The 19,925-nt window shown below is 42.2% G+C and overlaps 1 protein-coding gene across 3 annotated transcripts in view; it reads right to left on the minus strand.

The window, feature by feature from the left end:
• Window positions 1-779: 779 nt before the first annotated feature.
• Window positions 780-19,925, minus strand: part of LOC122670036 (protein FAR1-RELATED SEQUENCE 5-like) — a 30,842-nt gene continuing 11,696 nt past the window's right edge. For all 3 annotated transcript variants that reach the window (XM_043866976.1, XM_043866975.1, XM_043866977.1), the window contains one exon: window positions 780-1,224. In XM_043866976.1, coding sequence (XP_043722911.1) covers window positions 1,006-1,224 — 219 coding nt within the window. In that variant the 3' untranslated portion in view covers window positions 780-1,005. The remainder of the gene's footprint in view (window positions 1,225-19,925) is intronic.

Consider the following 19,925-nt stretch of genomic DNA (forward strand, 5'->3'; position numbering starts at 1 on the left):
GAATAAGAAGAAATCTGGGCAATGGAAGGTGCAACATTTGAAGAGCTCAAACCCTTCACTTGAGAGACTTCATTGCTACGAGCTTCCATACATATATTCTAGTGATTTCACCAGGGCTTCCATACATAGATTTGCATTGGCTTGTAATTAAGTGGAAAGAAAAAAACAGACCCATCACCTTTCGGATACAGTGGTAATACATACACTGTTCTACTGATTCCAGGAAAGAGTATCATGTGTCACTGGATGAGAAGCAGTTGACAGACCCTCAATATGCAGGCTTCAGAGACTTAAGGAATATAGGCCTTCAAAGCTGGTCTGTCCCACTTTTCCTCTGTTAATTTTTTGGAATCTTCTACACCATGGTTCAGATCAAATCATAGGTCAAATCCCGAAAGCAGTATGCAATATGGAAACTAAGCACTTTTTTCTTGCCATCTCTGGATAATCTTTTGACAAATTGAAATTACAACAGGAAAAGTTTGATACTAATGGATACAGCTGAGGTAGATTGTAAAATTTAATAGATGAACCTATCTATTGGGTTAGAGGAGAGGGGGGGGGGGAGCCTATCTAAAGGACTGTTGAGTTTGCAGCACCACCCATTGAACTTAGGTAATCCAATCAGAAAATGTTTCACTTGTATTCAGTATTGAGTTATTTCTTGGATAGTATAGGTTACATAATTCTGGATTTTTGGGTTTTTGCCAAAATTGTTCCTATCAAAAGATTAAGAATGTCAAACCAGGGGCTTGTTCTTGATGCAAGGCTTCTTAAGCACTTTGGTTGGAAGGTCTAAGTTGAATGTATCAGTTTCAAATGTACATTGAGAAGAATTTCAAGGACAGACATTAGGTTGGATGAAGAATATGGATTTACAGAACTTTAGAACAGAGGTGACTAAACTAGCTATCAAATCTTTAGTACCTAAATTACACTTAAGGTATCGAAGATCGTTGTATCAGCTAGCTGTCAATACAAGAAGACATTGTACAGAAGATCGTCTCAAATACTTGGGTCCAATCTCTGGTGTGAAAGTTCTTGCTCTTCAGATTCAAGTTCTCTGATATTCTGAACTACTAGATCAACTGTTTTGGAAAGGTGGTTTGTATGTTCTTCGATATATTTCATATACATATGCAGCTGGTCACGACATGCTGCCAATTGTTGATTTGTACGATGCAGCTCATCAGATAACTCCTGAATTTTCCTATCTTTTTCATCCTACAAGAATTAAACAAATAACCTCACCCAAAAAGAAAAGTAAACAAAAACTAAACTTGGTTGGCATAAAAAGCATGTAATACAAGATAGTGATGGATACACAGAGCTAGAAATAAGAATCAAAGAATATTCAAAACACAAGGAAGTGTAGTATCCAACATGCATAAAAAAAGGACATTTTCGCTATTTATGACAGAAGAAAAATGCATCGAGGGGGACGTATCCACCAGTTACCAATCTGATAGCACCCGCCATGTTCAGTGTTCAAACAGAACTTTCTAGACATTTTTCCATTTTAATCACTAGATCTTTGACTATCAAATGGTTGCAACCTTTAGAAGATTAGGATTGTTCATGGAGTGTGTTTGTGCACCAGAAGCAGGACTTGGCTGACTTGTTTCCCAGTTCACCATCTAATGATGAGCGGTTAAAAAATTGTCATCCAGAAACTTACTTTTCACTGATAGAGATCCAATTATCTAAGACAGATGCATGCATTTTCTACCCTTACCAATAATGATTGCATTCCATTGATAAGACTGATCCATGATAGTCATTTTTGTCCCGTCTTACCAGGCTATGTTTGGTTCGGACTTCGACTCTGAATTCCGAGTTGAAATCAGAATCATGTTTGGAAGGTCCTACATTGGCTAAATTCTAATTCTACAATTTGGCCCAGAATTCAGTCAGAATAGGATTCGAGATTGCTTCTCAAATCCTAATCGTTTTCCTTGAGGTGGATTCTGGAATAGCCAGAATCCAATTCCAGGCCAATTCACGCAAGTGCTTCTACAAGCATGTGGGTCTAGTAAGGATACAATAGTCATTTGACCATCTAGAGCGGAAAAAAGCACAGAAATGAGAAGTCTTTCGATGCTTTCATCTGCCCAAACAGGGGCTCAAGCAAAAGATTTCGTCATCTTCATTGCAAAACTATCACCTCCTTTGCAACTCTCTCTCCCTCCCTCCCCCGGTTGCTTGCTGGATCTGTTGTATCTATGCCAAGACAGATTTCTTATCTGTTGACGAACTTGTGTTCGCAATGAACGGTTGCGATCTAGAATCGATATCTCAGAATTTTGTGCCACCAACTGTGATTCTCCGATTCTAACCATGTGAACCAGAAAATAAATGTGGTTTCCAAATGCAATTATGCCGAGAATTGAGTTAGAATTCCTGAATCCCAGAAGTAGAATCCTGACCAAACATAACTGAAGGTTTACACATTTGGGATTATTAAAGAATTTCAGTCCTATGCAAATATCATTTTTTTTTTCTTTCTTTTCACTATAATAATTGATAAAAAAAACAAAATGATACAGCTACAAGGCCATGTAGTTAGAATTGTCAAACCTGAAGAAGATGCATTAACTGACAAATTAATATCATTACACCAAACTTCAAAAATTGTATGTAAGAACAAGGGGAGGGGAAGGGGGAAGAATTCTCTGACACAGCATGGTGCTTGGTGAATTAACTCCACATAATGCAATAATCTATGTGGTAATCTGGCAATCAGAACTCAAGTCAACTAATACTTCAGAGAGGGGTCAGTTACACAAATCTTGCTTTGCTATTCAACTGTCTTCAAGGCCATCTTCGTAATCAGCACAAAGGCATTCATATATTTTATCACCACTTCTTCGCCATTAATATTCAGTCCACTCCTTGGTATTTGACTCCTCTATTCCGCATCAAATCACTCCTCCCAACAGGTACACTCAATGGCCTATGTTGCAAATGCTCATACCACATCAAACATTTCTCTTTCAAATGGTCTTCTATCAAGCCACTCCTAAATCATCTTGAGTTCTTTCACTTATTATTCTATCTTTTCTAGTTTATCCACTCCATCCATCTCAACATGGAATAGAGATCAGAACTGATAGAAACATAGAAATTTGCATGGAGGACGAAGTATGCCAGAGTAGGCAAGCTGCATGCTTTCACAAAATGCCTAGAGTGGTACTAGACAATAGACCTGGCCGGTCAGAACACCACCCAACAAGTGATCACAATAACTTTAGCAAACTCATAGCCTCATGAACATAAGACATTCTATCATTTCAATATTAATGGAAATCAAATGTTCCTCACATTTCAATATTTTGATGACTTATTTTTTGGGTCAAGTGCAACAAAAAATAATTAGATCCTTTCCCTTGTACTCTGTATTTCTTTTTCAGTGTGGTAACACCCTAGATGGATCTGATTGATTGGTATGAAAAGATCATCCACATTGGCCCAAGATTGTCTTGGCTAGACCCGAATGAATGAAGGATCAAAATCTGCTTGAAAGGGCCATGTCTACAGTAGATGCACCAAAGACAACTTGGTGGAGGGCCAGTTACAGAAGAGGAGCAATCTGAGAAGAAACTCAGAGTTGCATGGAGGGAGAGGAAACATACAACCACACACACACTCTCGTTGAGCAAACCCAATACTTTTCTATTCAATTTTGTGATTCCAATATTGATTACAAGGAATAAACGAAAATCAAAGAAGCCTAATTGGAATATGAAACTGAAACAAACTTGCAAACTCACTCTATCTCCTAATCCAACTCTAAGACTATACTAGCTATTTCTCTGTATCGAACTCAAAACAAATTGTAATCTATGAAACCAGAGAAGAGAGGAACAGAACTGCAGCCGCAACTTGTATTCATCCAATAATGAAGAAAATACAATATAAATAGGGATAGGGGCAAATCTGGAAAAGACCAAAATATAAAGCACATAAATCGAGACCCATAAGGGATCTTGGTATTATCGCCAGGCGCTAATCCCGAGACTCATAGATGGGTCCCACTCTATACTTCTAACACTCCCCCTCAAGCTGGAGCTTAGATGTCAATCATGCCCAGCTTGGTACAAATATAATCGATCCGCCCACTACCCAAAGGCTTAGTAAACATATCTGCAAGCTGCTCTCAGGTTCTGATATGACTTGGAAGAATTAGACCACTTTGCATCTTCTCACGAACAAAATGACAGTCAATCTCAATATGCTTCATCCTCTCATGAAACACAGGATTTGAAGCAATATGAACGGTCGCATGATTATCACACCACAGCTGCATGGGAACCAAGGTTTTAAAACCCAACTCAGATAACAATTGTTGTATCAACATCAACTCAAAAGTTAAATGTGTCATAGCTCTATATTCCAATTCAGCACTGGAACAGGCTACAACACTTTGTTTCTTGCTTTTCCAAGAAACAAGATTTCCTCCAACAAACGTACAATATCCGGTAGTCGACCTCCTGTCAACTGGAGAACTTGCCCAATCAGAATCTGAAAACCCCTCAACTCTGTTATGACTATGATCTTGATACACTATTCCTCTACCCGAAGCCTTCTTTTTTTTGGGTGAATAAAAATTTCATTACCAAAAGAGAGAAAAAAGAAGAATTACAAAGGCCTCAAAGAGGGAGAGCCAAGCCAGGCAGCCTAAGCGCTAGCCGGAGCAACCAAGGAAACATTTGAGAGACCCCAGGAATTAACAATGGTCCTGTTCCTAGGGGTGTCTATACAAGAAGAGGGGGGAAGTAAAGATAACTTTGCTTGAATTTCAAAGGAAATGGAATCCCAAATCTTTTGGAAAGGCCGAGAGTTGGAGGTCCATTTTCTCAAATTGAGCTCCATCCAAATATGGTTGAGTAGCACAAAAAGCCATCTTCCCAACCGAGTCACAAATAGTGGAGCCAGCAAAAGTCATATCAATCCAAATCCATTCTCTAGAGAAGGGAAGGATACATCTTTGAACAGGCCAGCATTTGAGGAGAACACCCTTCCAGATTGCAGCTGCGGTAGAGCATTCAAAGAAGAGATGATTCAGGTCTTCATCGTTGTTCCAGCAGATGCAGCAAGCACGAGGGACTGAGATCTGGCGGCTGCGGAGAAAAGCTTGAGTAGGGAGACAGTTGTTGAAGGCTCTCCAGGCTGTGAAGCAGTGCTTAGGAATGTGATGCTTGAACCAAAGTAGTCTATGCCAAGGGACCAAAGGGCCTTTCAGACGTATAAAATTCCAAGCAACCTTGGAAGAGAAGGAGCAAGAGCTGTTTGAGGACCAAGTAACACAATCACCTCTTGAAGTAGCCCTTCTAGTGACCAAGTGGAGCTCATTCCAGATAGGAGTGAGGATAGGGCCAGATATGGGGGGAGCCCAACCATTGAGGTCAAGAATATCCGCAACCAAAGAAAGCCTACGTAAGCCTGAGGAGTAAATGGATCTGGGGGTAGCCCGATGAAGCAAAATTCCCATAGGATGCCAGTTGTCAAGCTAGAGATAAGTAGACTGACCATCACCAATGTTGGAGCGAATGACTTGAAGGACCAAGTGACGGCTGGCAAGGATTTTCCTCCAAACCCACGAAGCATCAGATACAGCGGAGGCAGTCCAAATGGAATCATGGCGAAGGGGACCCGAGTAGATCCAATCTACCCAAATGCTCTTTTTTTTTTAGGCTATCTTCCACAGAAGCTTGATGATACCAGCTGAGTTCACTTCTTTAATACGATGAATGCCTAATCCTCCTTTCTTTTTGGGAAGGCACACAACAGCCCAACTCAAGGGATGAAGGAACCTTGAGGAGTCAGAGCCCTTCCAAAGGAATGAAGCCATAAGAGCTTTCAAAGCCTTGATAGTAGATTGAGGGAGCCCATAAATACCCGACCAGTAGATATAAGAGGTTTCCAGAACTGATCTAATAAGGACCAACCTGCCAGCATAAGATAGAAGCTTGCTTTTCCATAGCTGAAGTCTCTTCCGGATCATGTCCAATAAGGGAGTGCAGTGATGAGCAGAAAGCCTAGCAGGGATCAAGGGAATCTCCAAGTATTTGACAGGCAGCTGACCTTCAAGGAACCCAGAAATGGCTAGGAAGGCTGCTTTGTCAGCATCAGTAACTCCAACAAAGAAGATGAGGGTCTTGGAGGGGTTGATGCGAAGACCGAAGAGCTCTTTGAATTGCTGGAGATAAAGCAAAATAGTCTCTAAGGAGGCAATCGATGCCTTGGAGAAAATCATCAAGTCATCAGCAAATGCCAAGTGAGTGAGCTTTACGCCTTTACACTTGGGCATAGGAGAGATGAGCTGCTGGTCACTGCAAAGCTGAATCTGCCTGGAGAGGATTTCCATGGCAATAGTGAACAAGTAAGGGGAGAGAGGGCAGCCTTGCCGAATCCCCACAGAAGCTCCAAAGTACCCTGCCGGATTGCCATTTACCAAAACTAAGAACTTTGGGGAAGAGATGCAAGAACTAATCCAGTGAACAAAGGGCAAAGGAAACCCCATTTAAGTCAACACTTGAGCAATGTAGTCCCATCTTAGAGAATCAAAAGCTTTGTGGATGTCGATCTTCAGGAGCAGTGTCGAAGAGTGATTCTTCCTATCAAAGCCTCTGACAATATCATTACACAGAAGGATGTTATCAAAGATGTTCTTGCCAGGAATGAAAGCTGTTTGGTTATCACTCACCAATAGGTCCACCACACTCTTGAGCCTTCTAGCAAGAATTTTAGCAATGAATTTGTACAGCACATTGCAGAGAGCAATGGGCCTAAAGTCATTCATAGCAATTGCACCTTCCTTTTTGGGGATAAGGCAGAGGAAGGTGTGGTTGATCCCATTGACTTGATTGGGATTAAGGAAGAAGCACTCTATGGCAGCAACAAGGTCAACTTTGATGATGTCCCAAAGCTAAAAAGAATCCCATACTAAAGCCATCCGGGCCAGGCGCTCCATTGACCTTGAGAGAGTGAATAGCTTTCACAATTTCTTCTTCTTTGGGAATAGAACTTAGGGAATCCAAGAATTCTGGAGCAATGAACTTGTTGAGCAAGTGGTTAGGGATAGGAATATGCTCCTGTTGAGGCCCAGTGAAAATTCCTTTGAAGTGCTGAACTGCCATGTCCTTGATATCCTTAACTGTGTTAGCAACAGAGCCATCCTGCCGAGTGAGCTGAACAACAGAGTTAGAATTAACTCTAGCTTTCACAGACCGATGGAAATATGCAGAATTAGAATCCCCCAAATCCAGCCATTTGATTCTTGATTTTTGTTTGAGGAAGCTTTCTTCCCTAGCTAGCAATGAGGAGAGCTGAATAGAGACCTCTTTTTCTTCAATAGCAAGGGAGTCATTGAGCAAATCAGACTGCAACCTAGTTTGAATGGAAGCAAGTCTGTCTTTACAATCTTTAATTTGAAGAGTGATGTTGCCAAAGATGTTTTAGGTTCCAGTCCTTGAGGGCAGCCTTGACATTTTTGAGCCTCTTGGAGAAGGCTATGAGAGGGGTAGAGAAGGCAAGGACAGGCTTTTGCCAAGCTTCAAGCACAACTGGAAGGAAGGTTGGATGAGAGGACCACGTGTCAAAAAATTTGAATGGCTTGGGGCCAAAAGAAGTGAAGGGCTGGATAGCAAGAGAGATGGGAGAGTGATCAGAGATGCCTGGGTTCTCAAAAGATGCATGAGAGGAAGGGAAGGAGTTTAACCACTCTTCATTGACAAGAACCTTGTCTAATTTGCAGGCTATGCGACTGTTTCCAGCCCTTTTATTGCTCCAGGTAAGGGGGAACCTAGTCCATCCGAGATCATTAGCAGCTATATCTTCAATGCAATCATTAAAGGCATTCATAGCATCCTGGTGACAATGGTCTCCCCCCTGTTTTTCAAAACTGTAACGGATAATGTTGAAGTCTCCTCCCAGACCCCAAGGCTGGGACCCAATTTGGCTAGCAAAGGATCTGAGATCAGCCCAAAGAGAAGTCCTTAGAGCAGGACAGTTTTCAGTAGAAGCCACCGAGAAGAAAAAGGAGAAATGGCCTAAGGAATCAGAGAATTTGGTATGCAGGTATTGAGAGGAGGAAGTAGAGAGGGCGATGGAAATTTTTTTGGGGTCCCACAGTAGCCAGATACGGCCATTGGAGTGGTGGCTGTAGTTTGAAATCAAAGATCAACCTGGAGCAATAGAGGCAAGGATTTTGGAAGAGTTGGGCTCCTTAATATGGGTCTCCAGAAAACAGCAAAAGCTCGAGCAAGATTCTCTAATACGCGAACGAACAGCAGCCTGCTTCGCGGGAGAGTTTAGCCCGCGAGTGTTCCAAACAGTGCCGTGAATCATTGGGACAGAGGTTGAAGGGGCATCGAAGGCTCAAGGAGCCTGGTCAGCACAGCTCTCGACCTGGTTTCACTATGGTGTCGCCGGCAATAAGAGCTACTGGTGGGAGCAGAAGGCGTGGGAGGCGGAGGGAGGAGCTGACGAGATAAAACAGGGGAGGTAAGAGAAACGGGTGAAGAAGACGGTGGTTTCGTCGGGCCTGGGCCAGGTCCAGGACCCAACAGAGAGTTAAAACCCACCCGAGAGAAAGAAGGGCTAAAGTTGGTGCAACCCAACCCAGAGGAGAAAATGGGTAAAGGGGCAAATGGGCCAGGGGTTAAGGAAACCAGTTCAAAAGGTTAAGCAGTCTGGGTAGAGCCCATGTGGTCACTTGGAGGTAGAAGGTCAACTGTAGAGGGCCCCACATGTTCTGAGTCAACAATAGTTGGTGTCACGGGATTCAATAAAGTAGGAGAAAGCAGAGGAAGGGCTTCTCCGTTATCAGGCTGGGGGAAAACACAAAAGCCAGAGATCAAAGGAGTAGTAGAGCTTCCCAGAGGAGCAGACGAAGACGTTGAAGCAAGCGCAGCACCATTTTTTAAGCCAAAGCCTAGAATAGAAGTCTCGTCGACAGGGTCTTCTACCATTCAAGATCTGCTCCGAGGAAGGACCTCAAACTGTGGTTTCTCGGGGCACGAGAGAGGCTCAGTGTCTTCAGACGAAGCCAGGAAGCGAAATCGATTCTGTCCATCTGACCAGGGCTATTGCAGCGACAGTGATTGGTCCTTGGTGCTTTCCAGTGGCTTCTTCTTCTTCCATCGCTGATTCCGGTGCCGGAATCTGGATCTTGAACGGCCTTGAGAGGCGGGACGAGCATCCTTGGTGTGGAGATTCGACGTCTCGGCTCCACCATTAGGCAAAATAGCAGGCCTCTCCGAGGCAGAATCGACTCCAACAAAAAGTCCATCGCCAACCACAGGAAAAGAGTTGGAACAGGGATCAGGGGTATCAGCATCCAAGGGCTAGGTGACAGGAGTACAGTGCTGAGAGTCGTGGCCAAAGGTTTTGCAAACCAGGCAATGAGGAGGCAGCCAATCATAGTGCACTTCCTGTTCAAAGGAGTAGCCCTCACCCTCGTTGACAGTGATGTACGCAGGGAGAGACTCCGCAGCAGAAACTTCGACAAAAATTCTCGCAAAGGCTAGACAATCCTTCCTGCGAGTGCGCACATCAGAAAACAGAGGTTTTCCCAAGGCAGAGCCGATCAGACTGAGGCCATCAGTGCACCAGAAGTGAAGAGGCAATCCTGACAAAGAAATCCATAGAGGAATGGAGGAAAGGTCCAGACGTCTAAGTTGAATTTGGCGAGTCCATTGACGTAAGAAGATTGGCCTTTTACCCACCAGCCAAGGGCCACCTTCCAGGGCTCGAGTTTTGTCAAGAGAGGAGGAGAATTTAAAGATAAAAAACCCGTTGTCAAGCAGATAGGTATCCAGAGTACCTTGGGGGCGCCATTGCTTGGAAAGGGACATTTTGACAATAGGAAAGGAGGTCGAGGGCCCAGAAAGTTACCCACAAGGCAGTCTTCCCAAAGTTTTACTTCAGCCGAGAGTAGTTCAGGAGGACAACAGACTACCTTCGAAGGCCCAGCAGAAGTAGGTGAAACAAAGTGCAGAGGCAGTCCATCTGAGCTAGGAGAGGAGCCAGCAACGAGGATGGAACTCCAAGAGAGGGGCTGGGAAACAGGGGGTGCAGAGGAGAAGCAGGGGTAGGAGAGGGGGCAGCAGGGGCAGGACAGGAGGAAGCCATACAGGAAGGAGAATACGAAAGGAGGATTCAGGAGACTTGTCGGGGAGTCCGGTAGGGAGAAACAGAGGAGGAGCTTGGGGTGTGGACAAAGTTAGTACCCGGAGCCTTCTTGAGATATCATAAAACACGGATAACAGCATCCCAATGAGTAGTCTGAGGAGAAGAAAGAAGAAAACAGGAAAAGCAATATCTGGTCGGATAACTGTTAAATAGTTTAACTTACCCACCAGTCTTCTATACCTCTCAGAATCATCAAGAACATCTCACTCCTTTAACAGTAAGCTTCACAATGGGATCCATAGGAGAGTCAATAGGCTTAGACCAAAGCATGCTTGTCTCAGTAAGTAAATCCAAAACATACTTTCGCTGTGACAGAGAAAGTCCCTTCTTGGATTGAGCCACTTCAATTACCAAAAATACTTTGACTTCCCCAAATCCTTAGTCTGAAATTTTTTTTGAAGATACGATTTGAAATCCACAATACCTGTTGAATCATTACCAGTAATAATAAAAGTCATCCAAATATACTATCAGAAAAATCTTCCCCACACTTGAGTGCCTATAGAAGAAAGAATGGTCACCACCACACCTAGATAGACCAAACTCAAGAACAACCTCAGTAAAGCGATCGAACCACGCACAAGGAGATTGTTTCAGCCCATACAAAGACTTTTGTAATCTACAAACCATACCAGACTCCCCCTGAGCAACAAACCGTGGAGGTTGCTCCATATATACCTCTTCCTGCAAAGTACCATGTAAAAATGCATTCTTGACATCCAACTGAAACAAAGGCCAGTGATTTGATGCAGCAAGAGATATCAAAATACTGACTGAAGTATGCTTGGCAACTGGGGAGAAGGTATCTAAATAATCTACACCATACATCTGAGCATAACCTTTTGCCATAAGTCTTGCCTTCAAACGAGCAAGAGAACCATCAGGATTCACCTTCACAGCATACACCCACCTACAACCAATAGCAGTCTTCCCCGGGGGCAGCGGAACAAGTTCTCAAGTTTGATTCACCTCTAAAGCTAATAATTCTTCCTTCATAGCTGTCTCCAGCCAGGACTTGATAATGCCTCTGTCATAGACTTGGGAAGGGGATGAGCCTCAACAGTAGACAAAAAGGAACATAAAGGAGAAGACAAACCAGAGTAAGAAACAAAGTTGGAAATAGAATGCTTAGTACAGCTACGAGTACCTTTTCGTTTAGCAATGGGAAGATCAAAATTAGAAATTATAGGATCAGTTGTAGGAGGGCTTTCATCAGGATCTGCACCAGAAGGAGACAGGATAGAGTCCTTAAGCAAAGGGAGGCAGCAGCTACCTTCGGTTAACTATTGTAAACATTAATAACAGGAGGACGGTGAACAGCAACTATTGGAGCAGGACCCTGTGGCAAAGAGGACTGGATAACATAAATTGGAAAACATCATCAACTCAGCAGCATTGACTGATTCAGGATCATAGAGGGTGAACTCAAAGAATGACACATCAGCCGTGACAAAGTACTTATGCAAAACAAGTGAATAACAGCGATACCCTTTCTGGGTACGTGAATAGCCAAGGAAAATACATTTATGGGCTCTAGGATCCAGCTTCAATAAACCAGGCTGATGGTCACGAGTGAAGCAAACACACCCAAAAATACGAGGAGTTAATGAAAATGACTCTTTAGGAAACAGCAAGGAATGAGGAATGCCGCCCTTCAAAACTGAGGAGGGCATATGATTAATAAGATAATTGGTTGTCATCACAGCATCAGCCCAAATAAATTTTGGAACTTGCGTCCCAAATAACTTGGAATGAGTAACTTCAAGCAAATGCGAGTTCTTCCTTTCTGCCACACCATTTTGTTGAGGTGTGTCAAAACAGGAAGATTGATGAATCATATCATGCTGAACCATAAATGCCGAAAAGGGTGCAGAAAAATACTCTTTGGCATAGTCTCTACGCAAAATTTTCACACAAACACCAAATTAAGTGTGAACTTCAGAAACAAACGCACAGAAAATATAAAACAACTCAGAAAGATTTTTCATTAAATATAACCAAGTAACTCTTGAATGGTCATCAACAAAAGTAACAGAATATTTAAATCCAAAGTTGGAAGTAACAGGACACGGACCCCATACATCAGAATGGACTAAAGAAAAAGGAAAAATTGAACGCTTATAGACTCTAGGGGGATAACTCACACGATGGAGTTTCCCAAACTGACACGACTCACATTCAAGACTAGAAATAGAAGTAAAACTAGGATCTAATTTTTTAAGACTCCAAAAACGATGGATAACCAAGCCGACAGTGAATTTGATGGTGAGAAGCAACACTGGAGCAAGCAACCGAACATGAACCTTCAAGTAAATACAGCCCCCCTGACTCCCGTCCTCTACCAATCGTCTTCTTCGTAGCAAGATCCTGAAAAACACAAGAATCAGGGTAAAAGGTCACTGAACAATTTAAAGCTTTGGTTAATTTACTAACAAACATGAGATTAAATGGAAAATTGGGAAGGTAGAGAACAGAAGGCAAGGACATAGATGAATTGGGATAAACAGTACCAGTGCCTTTAACCTTTGGTAAGGACCCATCAGCTAAAGTAACATTGGAAGATGATAGGGACAAGGAAGAAAAGATACCTGACATTCCCGACATGTGATCTGATGCCCCTGAATCAATAATCCAGGGATGAGATGTAGCAGAGAGGAATGCAGTGGCATTACCTGTCTTAACTAAAGTAGCAGTGGAAGAAGTGGGCTATGAGATCTGTAATTGATTGTACCAGGCATACTCCTCCTTTAAATTAGCAAACTGCTGCTGTTGTGCTGGTTTCCCATGGAGCTTCCAACAAAACTTTTGAATATGTCCAGGTTGACCACAATGGCGACAAGTCCGTACAGTACCCAATCCATCAGAAGATGTACCTGGTTGGCCAAAACCCTGCTGATTTTGACCCCTTCTTGTGCCATGACCACGGCCTCTCCCACGACTTCCACCTTCTCCACACCCAATTGCACCAGCCCCTGTTTGTGATACCAGGGCTGAACTCTCAACTATAGGAGTAGCATCAAGAGAACTCTCACGAGATACACAAAGCACCCAAGAAAATGTACTATGAGTTTGATGCAACAGTCTCACCACCAAGGATCTGTGATCTAACAGATTCATACTCTTGTCCAAGGCCTCCCAAGAAACCCATAACCGCCAATTGCTCCCTTTGGTTTTGCATCTATTTCACATCAGAAGAGATAGGAAGGAGGGAATTTAGCTCCTCATGCATTCTCTTGAAATCAGCAAAATACTGAGTGATAGACCACCCCTGCCTCTCTGTCCGATAGAAGTCTTGAGATAACTCATAAATTCGAGACAAATTATTCTGACCAGAATATAAAACTCCAAGGTACTCCCATAATTCCTCAACAATATCGATGTGAGTAACCAAATCCACTGTGGTTCTCCATCGAGTTCAACATCTGACCAAGAATCTTAGCATCGATAGTATCCCAAGTCGTATCATCAGCAGGTTTGGTGCCTGTCAGATGTACCTGCTGATCACGACCAGTCAAGACAAGGTTCACAATTTTCCTCCATTGCTGGAAATTTGTGACACCTTCAAGTTTCTTCTCCGTGATTCGATTGGAGGATGAGGAAACAACTTTCGTAACCATGTTCTTTTTATTATCATCACCCATGTTGGTACGTTGAAAAAGGAACCAATTTCACCACCGAAAAAAAAATCGAGAAGCACACCCCCCAACAAAAAACGAGAAACACCAAAAGGTAACCGGCTGCCAGTAACCTGAAAAATATGTTACCACCAACTCCAATTGAATCACTATAATTCAAAAACCAAGCTAATCCGTACCTTGCTGCCATCAAATCTTTCACAACATCACTGGAAAAAAAAAAACTTCAGAAATCTGCTTCTTTTTTTTTTTTTTGGGGGGGGGGGGGGGGGGTACCGTAGAAGTGGCAGATTTAATCCATAGCCTCAACAATCAAATCCACAATCAACAAACCAACAAAGAGGAGGGGTGAAACCATCCCTTTTCTTAAGATCGCAAGTCTCTGGTAAGGTTACCAGAAATCGCAGAAAAGAAAAGGGGATTGCGAACAGCTGTGTACCAGTTCTAGTAACTTAGCTCTGATACCATGTAATCTATGAAACCAGAGAAGAGGAAAGGAACATAACTGCAGCCGCAACTTGTTATTGATCCAATAATGAAGAAAATACAATATAAATAGAAATAGGAACAAATCTGGAAAATACCAAACTATAAAGCACATAAATCGAGACCCATAAGGGATCTCGGTATTAGCACTAGGCACTAATCCCGAGACCCATAGATGGGTCCCACTCTATCCTTTTATCACAAATAAAAGACAAAAATTAACTAAACTACTTACAACCATTTTTGGACCAAAAATCTGGGTTGGACCGGTTCTGTCAGGGTTTGGGTTCCAAACTCGGTCATGCTATTGCAACCAGTCAAGTGCTACTGCACCAATTCTCTCCTTTGAAAAGAACTCGACTTTGTCAAGTTTGGACAAGGACCGCGGAGACCATCTGACTTAACACGCAGAAGGAGAAAAGATCTGTCCATTGAAGCTTAATTGTCGTTAGGTCCTTAGTTGGGAGAAACTTCATTTCGAGTCCACCATGTTTGAAGGAGTACGTGTTCTCATAACCACAATGTTGAGCCGCCTTATCAAACAACCACGGACGCCCCCAAATGATGTGACACACCTTTAAGCGTAGGTAGGACATCAAATTGCACTGTGTCGACCAACCCACCAATAAATCACCGAGTATGTGAGCAAACGTCGATTGTTGATCTTAAGATTAGGGCTATTCACCAACGCAACTTTGCAGGGGTTAGGATGAGAATCTACCTTTAAACAGAGTTTGTGAACAATATCTTCAGAGATGGCATTGATGCAACTACCACCGTCGGTTATCACGGTGCACAGACTATTGTTGCATCTCACTCTAGTCTGGAAAATACTATTTCGACACCAATCATCCTCGTCAGAAACCTTGTGTGTAACCAAAAGTGGACAAAGAACATAGCAATGTTGCGGAACTCCATCACTATTGTTGTCCTTGGCTTCCTAGGTTCATGATCGAGCTCTAACTCCAGAAGTACTATGTTGTTCCTTTATGTCTCTTTCAAATCAATAGCCGTAAATTCTTCCTTATAATTATTGAAAGCAACTAGACGATTTGGACATTGAATAGAAAAGTGTCCGTACCCCTTAAATGAGAAGCATTGTAGCTCAACCTGTGGCTTCATAGGTCTGTTGGAACCATGTCGAGGCAGAGAATAAGAACGGTTTAGCCTCGAAGGTGCCATAGATGAACCGCTAACCTGTGACCTGCTGAATGACTTTCCCTGTGGAGAAGATTGTCACTGACTGAGACTATCACCCTTGGAGAAAGTATCGTAAACGTATTCTAAGAGCATGGCCACTTCAGACTTTCTTCTATTGGATATGCCAGTTGTACATCATCTTCCATTGTAGGTGGTAGACTGGATGCAAGTGCAACATTGATCTAACGGGGCAAACTATTGTGGAACTGTGTCATCAATACCTCTTTATCCCACTCAAAATCAGATCGAGTGGCAAAATAGTAGAATCTAGCGACATACTCCTCAATTATCATGCTTTCCTATCTCAATTGCGCAAACCTGAGGTGCATGCACTGCTTGTATAGTTGTAGTCGGTAGCCAAGAATCTTTGATTCATGGCTTCACTCATCTCATCCCAAGTAGTGACTATCCCAATGCCTAGAGTCTGATCTGTTGCTGGTGCTTGATCCACCAAACTCAAGCGATGTCTTTCAACTTAGCCTCTGTAAATAAAATCTTCGGGCTTCAGTCAACCCGTACCATCTGAAAAAGATCTCCAAACTATGAGCCTAGTCAAGGTACTACTCTGGGTTGTTATCCCCATAACATCGAGAACGTCCAACTTTGCTCCTCTTTTAGCTCCATACTCATCATATCGACCAAATCCATATGGTGGCGGTGGTGGTGGTGACGGTGGTGTACCCTAAGACGGATCTTATGGGATGGATTTGGAAGAATCCCTCAAATTGCATGGAACATTGCTTTATCAAAATGTAAAACAAATTTTAAACCTACTTATCTTGTAATTAAATTTCTTATCTAGTGGATCTAGGCAATTTTCCCTTTACAAAAACAAAGGAGATATCCAGACCTGTAATAACTATAGACACATAAAGCTGATGAGTCATACAATGAAGATATGGGAGAGGGTTATTGAGACCCAGCTGAGAAAGGAGACTACTATTTCGGAAAACCAGTTCAGTTTTATGCCTGGAAGATCCTCGATGGAGGCAATTTACTTAGGAGACTCATGGACAGATACAAATAAGGCGAGAAGGATCTACATATGATCTTCATAGATCTAGAAAAAGCCTACGACAAAATCCTTAGAGAGTTAATCCGGAATATCCTAGAGAAGAGAAGGGTGTCACGTAAATACGTAGACATAATTAAAGATATGTATGTTGATGTGGTGACTAGCGTTAGAACGGCGGGGGCCAAGGCAATGAATTCCCAATTTCAATTGGGTTACACCAAGGATCAACCTTAGGCCCTTATTTGTTTGCACTTATCATGGACGGCTTAACCAGATGCATACAAGATGATGTTCCTTGGTGTATGATCTTTGCAGATGATGTTGTTTTGGTGGATGAGACATAAGCAAGGATTAACGCCAAAGTGGAACTATGGAGATCAACCTTGGAATTAAAAGACTTGAAGATAAGTAGAACTAAGACTGAATATATGGTTTGTAACTTTAGCAACACTGGAACGGCTAATGAGGCGATGACTATTGGTGAGAGGGAGATCCCACAAAGTGATTATTTTAGATAGTTGGGATCAATTGTAAATAAGGAGGGCGACATAGAAGATAACATTGCCCAGAGAATTAAAATAGGGTGGATAAAGTGGAGAAGTACATCAGGAGTTCTGTGTGATCGGTGTATCCCTCTAAAGCTTAAAGGAAAATTTTATAGAACTGTCATTAGACTAGCGATGATGTACGGTGCGGAATCCTAGGTTGTGAAGAAGTGTCATATAAATAAACTTGGCGTTGCAGAGATGAGGATGTTCAGATGGATGTGCGGGAAAACAAGGAAGGATAAAGTAAGGAATGACTATATTATAGCTAGTGGTTGGTAAGGCAGTCTTGAGTGAGTGTTCTCTTGGCGTCGTGGATTGGGGTAAGGTGGAATGTCCCCCCTGTATTCTTTATTATTTTTGAGGATTTTAATAATAGCTTAGGGGCCAGCCCGGGTCCCAGGTAATATTCGGGGAAAAAAAAAAAAAGCTAGATTGGGAGTAGCCCCGATTCATAATAAACTTAGAGAGAGTCATTTGAGGTGGCATGGCCATGTTCAACGGAGGTCATCGAATGCTCCACTTTGAAGTTGCCACCTGATTCCGATTGAGGAAACCAAAAGAGCTAGGGGTAGGGGCCTAAGATAACCATAGGAGAAGTGGTGAAGAAAGACATGCTTAGCTTAGGCCTTGCTCCTTGTATGACTTCAAATAGAGTTGATTGGAGAGCGAAGATCCACGTTGCCGACCCCATTTAGTTGGGCTATGATGTTGTGACTCTATTGTTGTTATACACTCCTTTCTCGAGGTCTGGGGCTCAATGTTGAGCAATTATGATGTGGTTCATAGCTAAGTTGGGTCGATGCTCTATAGTTTGCATCATTGTTGTGTGCTCCTCCCCTTTATTTTATATTATCGTTTCTGTTTCTTCTGGGATCCATGTAGCCGACCCCATTTAGTTGGGATAAGGGCCAAAAGGCTGAGTTGTTATTGTTGTACAGTGAGGCTATCAGAAATTAGAAGTTGGTGCTTAGAAGATTGAGAGAGCATGAGAAGATGAAAAGATTACACCTTCCATCTTCTTCTTCAATCCAAAGGCCAAAAGTGCCATATAAAAAAGCTTGCTTAATGCCACATGAGCACTTCCCAATAATGACATGCTAATGGAGGACTTCAAGCGCTACGTTGGCCAATGCGAGGATTCCACCATGCAATTTACCCCTCTTTCATGGAAAGTACTCATTTAAGTATTGAATAAAATTTATTTCTGGACATCCGGATATATACTCTTTTATTTTAATTAAGCTTTGATGTTCCAGGTGAAGTCCACGTGAAAAATTACCTGGAAACAACCGGAAATTTTTTGATAAAAGTGAAGCAACAATTCACCAGAACCTTCACCTTTTATTATCCGTATCAATCTACCATTATCCTTGGCCTCCCTACCCTATTTAAATCCATTCAAAACCCTATTAAACTTCAATTAAAACTTTATTTCCCCAATCCTAAAAAACTTTTTATAGCCAGTAATAGACTACTTATTGATTGAAGGAAATAGAGGCACAATCCCAGAGGAGATCGGCGAGTATAATCACCCCCCAGAAGAGTAGAACAAACATGAAACAAAATAATTTTTACATTCTATAGAGGCAAGCCTTCCCCAAAATATTGCATATTGCACAGGTCTAATCATCCCCTCTTCACCAACTCATCAGCTTCTTGATTTAACACTCCTGGCATCCAAGTGATTGAGTACTTTCAGCTGGTTGCGTGAATGAATTTAATGTTATGAGCAAATCACCATGGTTCCAAGTCAATGCATCTCATCCACTTGATAACATTGGCTGAATCTCCTCTCACAATTAGGTGATTATATCGTCTCACCTTCGCAAATTCTAACCCCGCTTTAAGAGAACAATTCAGTCCTAGTGGAATTAGCTTCCCCAATTGAACCTGAGCTACGTTTATATCAGAAGGTCCAAGATTCCCCATAGAGCATCCATCCAAGTTCACTTTAACCTTTCCTTTCAATGAAACATGTGACACAGGGACTACCTCCAACAACCCACAAACCACGTGTTATCCTCCAATATTCATCAAATTGGAGATCCAGCAATTATTAACATTTAACCAGCACATGAAAACCCTACAAGCTAATTTCCAACCTAATGTAGAGCTGGATCACAAAGGACCTAGCCCCAGGCAGGATCTTCTTGAACAAAATTTAATGCTGATTTGGTCTTCAAAAAACATGGCAACAACTGATGAACTTGTAGCAGATCACACGATGAAATCGATTGAAATAGAAAATATAAAAGAAGGATAGAATTGGATCGAGTATCCCCCTCACAGGTACAGGCATCTCACCCTTCTCCACTGCATCTCACAGCATAGCATGGTTTTAAAAACCAGAACTCTCTTTTTTATTCAATTCATTGGCCACTGAAATCCAGCAGCTTTCCCTTATTTATACCTTTAACGATTACAGCAATTGAATCCTTCCTTGCGTAGAAAGGAATCCCCTTACAAGCTAGACAATATCCTAATTGGAAACTAATTACAAATCAAATCCAATCTATCAAGATAACTGAAATAGAAAGAGTCTTACGAATTAAAACTACTAATGTAAACAAATCTAATTAAAAAGGAAACAATCTTAAAGCTACCAAGTCCCCCACGCAAGAACTAGATAAGCAACACAATTAAAATCCTAAATTATAGGAAACCAACACATCGCTAAGCAGCTGGGCCCCACCAGAAAATCTCTCACGCAATATGGCTTCTTTGAAGCATCTTTCTCTAATGCAGGCTGGCATGGGTCCTACAGAATCTTCTCAAAATTATCTCCAAATAAATCTGATCGATCTGGAATTAATCCCCCTTCAAATCAGCAAGATCGATAGCTATATT

Source organism: Telopea speciosissima, chromosome 7, assembly GCF_018873765.1.
Source record: "Telopea speciosissima isolate NSW1024214 ecotype Mountain lineage chromosome 7, Tspe_v1, whole genome shotgun sequence".
NCBI classification, from domain to species: Eukaryota; Viridiplantae; Streptophyta; class Magnoliopsida; order Proteales; family Proteaceae; genus Telopea; species Telopea speciosissima.